Genomic DNA, 8,126 nt, shown 5'->3' on the forward strand with positions numbered 1-8,126 from the left:
CTTCTAAAATGGTGGTCATTTTTAATGTGGTCATCACACTAATCCAATAACCGATGGAATTAAGAAGCAACCTTTTCCTTAGGGACTGTACTTATTTTTATGCTTTTGTACTTATTTATTAGAGGAGGGGTAGCAAGTGTGTTTTATTTCTTGGTCCTCCCTGAGTATTGAGGGAAAATGCATGGCCCTCCTTCCACCATAAATAACCATATTTTTTACATTTACACTAAATGTAGGTATTGGAACTGATGCAACAACTAAAAAAGCACAGAAGGATTTATCACCAAAATAAACTGCTTATTTCTTGATCAAAAAAGAAAAAACATAAGCCCCTCCCAAATATCTAAACAATTATTTGACACCCCTCCCACCCACTCCTGCCTCATAAATAATGAATAATCCCTCAATCAATTTATCAAAAACTCTTTCTGTGAAACAAACATATTATAGATAGAGTGGAAAATAATCTGTTAACACATATTTATGAAAAAAGATGGCTGTGAAAAATGTAATTGTACAATGATATAGCCTATATGAAGTGATATACCCCCCATGTTTAGATTACAGTCAACCAATATTAACCACTTTAATCAATGCCCTGTAAAGTGACAGGGATAAGGAGAAAACTGCTGGAGTAGAACCAACACATACAAGTTACTTATTTTCTAAATTACAGGTAAATCTATTCACTGTTACCACAAATCATTGGGATTTGGATATAAATTGCATTGCATGTGTGTTGAATCATACTGTCTGTTTAATATTTTTTTTCAGTTTTTGGCAATGCATCAGTTCATCCTCAAGTTACATCAGTGTTTGTTTTTTTTCATCCCATATGACAATGAAACACATAACCTTGACATGTTGTGATTCGAATCAGTTCAATTTATTAGCTCATCAGACATCTTTAAAAACTCAACTACATACAAAATTATGCAGTACTACCTTGACGCTGGCCTTACATTTTCATACCTTGGAAATTTACAGTGTAACTTTATATAATATTAAGAGTTGCTTGACCAGGACGTGACATCTAATAACTGTAATTTTTGCACAGAAATATTTGGTTTTTAATTCTTCTGAAAAAACTTGGAAACCTCTCCTAAACTATATTGATACTCTGACCTCCCTGCCGAGCTGTGACAACTGAACCTTCTTGTTTGTTTCTTTTTTCCTGTTTGTTTTAGTTTTGTTATTTCTGTCGGATTATTTATTCATTATTTCCTTATCATATGTGTGTAGTGTGCCGCTAATACCCATAGGTATTGTCATGATTGTCGCCATTAGTGTAATTTTCGTTATTGCCTGTATTTCTCTTGTGGTCTCTCTTTTGGGGGGGGTGGGTAAAGAGAGATGAAAAGAGAGAGAGAGTGGAAAAAAATGGTGAATTCTTGCTTGCTTGGTGGCTCTGTGATTTATATGCCTTGTACTGTTCTTCAAATTTAAAAAAAAAAAAAAAAAAAAAACATATTTGGTTTTTCACAGGATACCGGGCCTTTCAATGTGTTTATTTTACAGTGTAATAAAAACACCTATAAAGCATATGTTTTCACACACACTTTTGATCCAGTTAAGTGAGATGGTGAATCTAATCTGTACAATCAGAGAGATCTTGGTCTGGGTTTTCCCTGGGACAGCAGCGCAGTTATTAGTCCTTACTTAGGTGGGCCTCCGAATGTGCCAAGCTGATTCTTATCAATTGGGAATCCCACCTTATCTTTGCTACCAAAATCTCCTCTCTGTAAGATGGGAGCTCCAGGATTTGGGTTGTTAATGACACCCATGAAAATCGGCACTTGAGTCTTATCATCCATAAGGGCAAAGAAGAAAGGCTGGCTGAGGTGGAAAACAGGGTTGGATGCCCGTGAGATGACCACAGTGGTGGCTGCGGCAGCCTCTGCACCCTCCTCATTTATCTCCATGGTGGACTTATGCATCACACTGGAGACCAGCAGGGGGCCGTCAGCTATCTCAGCCAAGTTGGGTCTGGAAAACATCCCTCCGAGGCCTAACATATTGCAGAGGAGACAGGGTCAATTCAAGGGGCAAAATGTGAATGTTCAGAGAAGACGATAAAAAATGATGAGGCCTTACCCAATTTGGTAAAAACATCCTGTAGCTCTTGACCATACTCCAGTTTGAATTTGGGGACTTTAACTTGAACAGCTCTCTCCTTGGGCAGACGACGGTACAAGTCCGAGATATTCAGCTTTGCGGAAAGTAAAGACACGTTCACCTGACCGGACAAAGGCATGACCACCAACAAGCTCATAGATTTCTGGAATGGGAAGCTCGCTACCTGCACAAGAAGAAGAAATGGTGTTGTAATAAAATGGAAGAGGACAGAGTGGGGTCAGTTTTTGAAACAACATGGAAATCCTTTTATCATTTACAGACATCTTAAACAGTAATGAAAATAATTTGATCCCCGAATAGACACAGGCATCTGCTAACAATTTATCAAGATTTCTACAGACGGACCCTAATGTGAAAGGCACAAAAAGTTAATGTGCAAGAAGTGAATTTTTCCAAAACATTGCTGATGAGGAAAAAAATGTTGTGAACCATGACTGAGGAAAAACTCAGGAGACTTGGATGAAATACACACAGTATTTAATAAAGACTCAATTGGGGAGAATCACAGTTAAACATACAGAGTGTGGCTGGTCCTTAACCACAACAGTCCTCCCTAGGGAGACACTACATGTTCCCAAATAAGCTTTTTTTGCATACATCTATGAGTGAGAGATGATCCTATTGGTCCCAAAGTTCAAACAAAGAAGTGTGCTCACCCTGCACATATTCAAGAAGAGACACTAAATCTACTGAGACCAAGATAAAGAGGGGTGGCTGTGAGGTTCCAGTATCTGACCTCCAGGCCTCTTACAGGTTTGGTGCTGACCTAACTCTTGCTTCTCCAAAAATTCTCTATCAGTTGGCTCCCTGTATTGGGACCAGTGGCATTATTAGGCCTTGGCATCTAAGACTTCAGCCCAAAATGTTTTATGAATAGCCACATATCTAAATATAAAGGCTATTTACAGGTTTCAAAAATAATTATAGGTCTAATAATAATAATAATAATAATAATAATACTAATAATAAAAAGTCCTGTATCTAATAATCTGCCATTTTGTTCATTGTTGTGCTTAGATAAAAGTACTTAGTTGAATTTCAACACTGTTGAAATTGATATATTTAACATTTTTTCCCACACTAAAATTGCATAAAAACACCAAAATAAAACTTGTTGATGAAAAATAAATAAATAAATAAATAAATAAATAACTAAAGGGAGGTCGGGGCTAAGCCCCCAATGTCCTCAAATCCCAGCAACGCCCCCCTATGTGGGATACCTTGTTTTTGGGGACAGCAGTGACCATATAAATTGACAAAAAAACAAAACACCTTATATAGCTTTTGTATTTATTGTATCTTTTTGTAGATTCATAACAAGGTATGAACTGTAAACAATACTATCCCAACTGCCATCAGGCAACTGTCCCAACCGTTCCAGGGACAGCAGAGACACTTTGGACTGCTGTGCTGGCTAACAACAAAAATTCCAACAGCTGACACTAGCATGAATTAATAGGCCAGAAAATCAGCATTTTATTAATATATTTTTCATATATAGCATAACTAAAAACAGAGGGCTGTGGTAATAGAAAAATAACCCCCAAAAAATCCAAAGACCTCCAGTTTAAGACTGAGAGGGAAGAGGGTGTGGCTGAGTATGAGCATGGTGAATGGCACAGGCATGGCTGCTTTCTAGCTCACTAAAAAGACAGTTTTGCTTTCCCTTTGTCAAGAATTTATTTTTCTCACCAAACTGTTTGATAAGTATTTTGGGGACGGTGGCTAAATTGTAGATAAAGAAACTGTGTTTTACCTGAGCCTCCAGCTCGTTATCGCTAAATAAACTCAGGGGATGTTTGGCATCTTCCATCACTTCAACATCAACCATGTGCTTGTCGTCAAGGTAGAACACACCTCTAGAAGTAAAGCGTGGGTCAAATCGAGCTTTCCATTCTCCTGTGGGTAACAAGGGTCTCAGTTTTAGTTGACAGCATGATTCAAACATGAAGTAGCTTTACAAAAAAGGAAAATATGCAAACACAGGAGATTTCATCTCCACTGGGATCTTGGGAAATGAGTATTCTCAGCAAATTTTATTCAGAGAAGAGGCTCCTTTTGTGAACATTGTGACATTTTACCTTTGAAGTGGACAGCATTAATGAGCATGAGGAGAAGATTGGGTGGTAAAGCAGACAGGAAATCGGTCATCTTCCCGTTTGTTGCATTCTCTACCCAGTCGTTTATCTGCTGCAGGCTCTCCAAGACTGCTGGTTCTGAGTCGTATAACCGCTGGGATTCGTGGACAAAGTCTGGCTTTGGCTCAAACCCTAAAACATATGATAAACATAAGCTCTATAAGAAGAGAATTTATGAAAAAATTAACTTTTTCTGTACTGTAGCCTCAAGTTTTCGTATAGTTAAAAAGTATTTCTAGGAAGTAACCTTGGCGCAGGAAGATTCGTGTGGCAATTTGCAGGTCATTGTTTCGGAGCTGCACTAAGACATTATGCAGAGACTCGTGGTAGCAGGGGAGAGTGTTTTCATGGAGATGATGCATCAGCAGCTCCTCTGTCTCATTTACTGCACCTGTATAAAAAGGGGGATGTAATAATTGGATGGGAGTGGTGACAGTCTCCAGACAACTATAAACTATAAAGTTGCTGACACAATTCATCAAATGTGGTAATTGCATGTGTGCAATGAACAAGCTGTTTAGGGGCAATGCGTCATGTAAAAGCAGAAACAGGACGTCCATACCTAAAGCCAGTTGGGAGAGTGCTAATGATATGCTGAAAGGAGATATGATGACATTTGGCTGCTCTGGTGTGGACTCAAGGTTCTGCAGCAGCTGCATGCCCAATTTCTGAATGGCTGAAGCAATGGCCGCCCTGGACTGTGGGTTTCGGCTGGCAGACGGACAAACTTCATCTTGTTCTTCCTCTGATGTGGTCCCATTGGAAATACTAGTTATAATTGTTGCAATTACAGGTACTTCTGTGGTATTTCCTGGTTGTGCTGTGCTTTCATTTTCTACTTTCTAAAGGCAGCAAAAGGGGAAAAGGTTAGGGACATATTCTTCAAATTTTCAGGACAGCACTGCAGTGACACAACAAGCACAATGAGATTTAAAAAAAACCTCTATAGGGTGGCTGGGCATCAAAGGAATGAGAGGCACCAAAGGGATGGATTCAGTTTCTTTCACCTCAACACTCTGTTGATAAGAACGATAGTGTGAGACAACACTCAAGCATTACATCATCAGCACAGATTAAAATCATTTAGCATCTTAAAAGAGATTTATAAGTTATTTCAGTGCTTTACAGTGACTCCTTGGCTGTAGAGACAGATCAACAGGAGTGTCAGAGGAAGGTCCATGTCCTTAAAATGTAACTGTAAGAGAGAAATTATGCTGAAGAAATAGATACAGAAATGAAAAACGTATACCTCTCGTGGTCCTCAAACGCAACACTCTTACCTTTTGTTTATAGTTTCTTAGCTGTATTGTCTGTAGGTCTCAAACACTTTGGTTCTACTTAGTCGCCCTCTCTTTCGAAGGACCCCAGGTCATCTGGAAATATGCCTAAAGTGTGGGAGTCACACAAAACATTTCTAGATCCTGCACTGAGATTTCCACACAATAGGCCTCATGCAGCAGTATTCTCTTAAATGTCTTATATTCTCTCTCAATTTTCTGTTAAGAGAAAAAAAATAAGAGATGTTAACTTAAGATGCTCCAAATTCCCAACATAATCTACTCTTACCCAGGTGTGCTGAATGATGATGCTTGATCACAAGTAACCTATCAGCATTGGTAACGCCCCCCAAACACTATATAAGTCCAAGCGTTCCGTGTGCAAAGATTCTGGCACATGGCAAAGAATTGGAGAGAAAAAAAGACTGTGAGAGGAAGACCCTCTGCAGGATGGAAATACTTTTAAATGAACTTTAAACTTGGTTTTCCAGAGTGTCAGTATTGACATTACAGGAAAAGCAAAACCTGAGTAATGGCAAAACATTTGTGATGCTGTAAACGCCATGTCAGCAGCAGTGGGGGAGGGAGTGTTCAGATCCTTTACTTGAGTAAAAGTAAAAATACCTCACTGTTAAAAATACACTAGTACAAGAAAATGTTACTTTAGTATGTAGGTGCAATCAGGAAAATGTATTTACGTAAAAGTAAAAGTACTAAATGCACTTGTATATTTTGTATGGTCTGTGTGCAAAATTCTTAATGTGTAAAGTATCTAGTAACTAAAGATATCATATAATTTGAGTGCAGTAAAAAGAAAGATATTTCCCTCTGAAATGTAGTAGAGTAGAAGTACAAAAAATGGCATGAGATAAAAATTACTAAAGTAAAGTAAAAGTACCTCAAATTTGTATTTAAGTACAGTACTTGAGGAAGTGGTTAGCAGAGGGATACACATTAACTGACATTAAAAGATTTTTTTTAAAAGCAGTGCTGACAATCTGTAATGGCTCAGTAGCTATTTGTCCATGTCATCAAATAAATCTGCAGATTTTCCCACACATTTAATGAACAAAAAATTTCAAATTTTTTTTTTTAAAACAGATAAGATGAAAACTCTATTCAGACATAATTACAGCTACCAACGGAGAAAATGACGAAACATACCTGATGGTAAACAACATTTTCACACATTTGATGCATAGTAAAGCTAAATTACACCAACAGCTAAAGAAAATTATTTTTGCTGTCGTGTTACATTATCAGAGATGATTATTTTAACAATTTAAATTCACACAACAAACTGCCCTGACTTCTCCAAGACTTTCAGTGATTTTGACCAATTCCATGACTTTTTCAGGCCTGGAAAATGTGATTGTGGAGTTCCATGACTTTTCTAGGTTTTCCATGGCTGTGGGAACCCTAAATCTGTGTGATCTCTAAAAACATGTTCTCTGCATAAGCTGTTTTTTTTCATGTCTTGTTAAGAGAGCTCTCAACCACTAGTAAAATGTTCTCTTACTTAAGTGAAGAGCAAAATATAAATATCTAAAAAAAAAAAAAGAACATTGGTGAGTACCATAAATCAATAGCTACTACAAAATAAGAAGAAAAATGTTTATAAGTACAAAAATAAGAGCAAATTTGTTGGTATATCACTTCCTGCATGAGGCCCAGAAAGTGCAAAACTCTTGAACAGATATTCAGGCTGTCTTGAACCACATTCTAATATTAATTGCTCAGTAAAACATTGTTATAGGCTTTGCACTTTTAGAGACAGATATCAGAAAAAAACTGTTTTGAGTGTCAGTGAATCGTGGATATTCGTAGATATTCTCTATTCAAATCAGCATAAAGTTTCCAAATATAAAATACAATTGAAGAAGTCAGGGGTATTAGCTGATGTGGTGCCATAGCCCCTTTTGCAGACCTAACACAAACATGGAAAATCCATGAATAACTGAGTAGTATTTTGCATATTGCACCGAGTGTTAAAATGCACAATACCACGCCAATAAATTACTAAAATAAATGTGATCTTACCTTGAATTTAAATAAGAAAAAAACTTGCTGCCTTGTCCAAAAAAGGAGCGACTAAGTGACTGCGGATGGCAGAATTCCTGACAGTAAAAGATTGGCACTTGCTCAGCAAACAGTTAAACATCAACTTACATTGATTGGGGCCTCATTTAAGCCACTATTTGTTTGTAAATGCAGCTACTGACACTCATCCAGGGGTTAAATATTGAGGACTGAGCTGCTTTGCATGTCAATGAGCAGATGATAATATCATGACAAATTGAAATCTTTATCAGGAAACGTGACAGATTAATTGCAAAAGTGTGGTTAATCCAACTCTGTGTGGGCGAGCAAACACGACCTGCTGACACCAGTTACGCTTTTCGTCTTGGTTAGCACAAGCCCATACTTCCCAGAAACCCCTGGCTTTGATATATTACCAGCTTCACAGAACAGACGGGGCTGTTCTGTGAAGTCGTGAAACTGTGCTTGTATGTTGTGACAAATAACTACTCAACAACAGGAATGAAATTAAGAAAAAAACCCAAAACTTTCAGTA

General features: G+C 37.7%; 1 protein-coding gene across 2 annotated transcripts; it reads right to left on the minus strand.

Moving 5' to 3' along the window:
• Positions 1–1,422: 1,422 nt before the first annotated feature.
• Positions 1,423–7,784, minus strand: serpinf2b (serpin peptidase inhibitor, clade F (alpha-2 antiplasmin, pigment epithelium derived factor), member 2b). 2 transcript variants are annotated; one of them, XM_042487419.1, is made up of 10 exons: positions 7,592–7,784; positions 5,555–5,659; positions 5,401–5,469; positions 5,216–5,290; positions 4,837–5,116; positions 4,522–4,665; positions 4,218–4,406; positions 3,893–4,035; positions 2,095–2,299; positions 1,423–2,008 (listed from the first exon to the last, which is right to left on the minus strand). In XM_042487419.1, exons 3-10 carry the CDS (start codon positions 5,452–5,454, stop codon positions 1,656–1,658), a joined length of 1,443 nt encoding a protein of 480 aa, XP_042343353.1. In that variant the 5' UTR covers positions 5,455–5,469; positions 5,555–5,659; positions 7,592–7,784; the 3' UTR covers positions 1,423–1,655. The 2 variants fall into 2 exon arrangements, with proteins under 2 accessions (XP_042343353.1, XP_042343354.1); XM_042487420.1 differs by lacking the exon at positions 7,592–7,784 and adding an exon at positions 5,841–5,941.
• Positions 7,785–8,126: the final 342 nt, after the last annotated feature.

This window comes from Plectropomus leopardus, chromosome 5 (genome assembly GCF_008729295.1).
Source record: "Plectropomus leopardus isolate mb chromosome 5, YSFRI_Pleo_2.0, whole genome shotgun sequence".
Classification (NCBI taxonomy): domain Eukaryota; kingdom Metazoa; phylum Chordata; class Actinopteri; order Perciformes; family Serranidae; genus Plectropomus; species Plectropomus leopardus.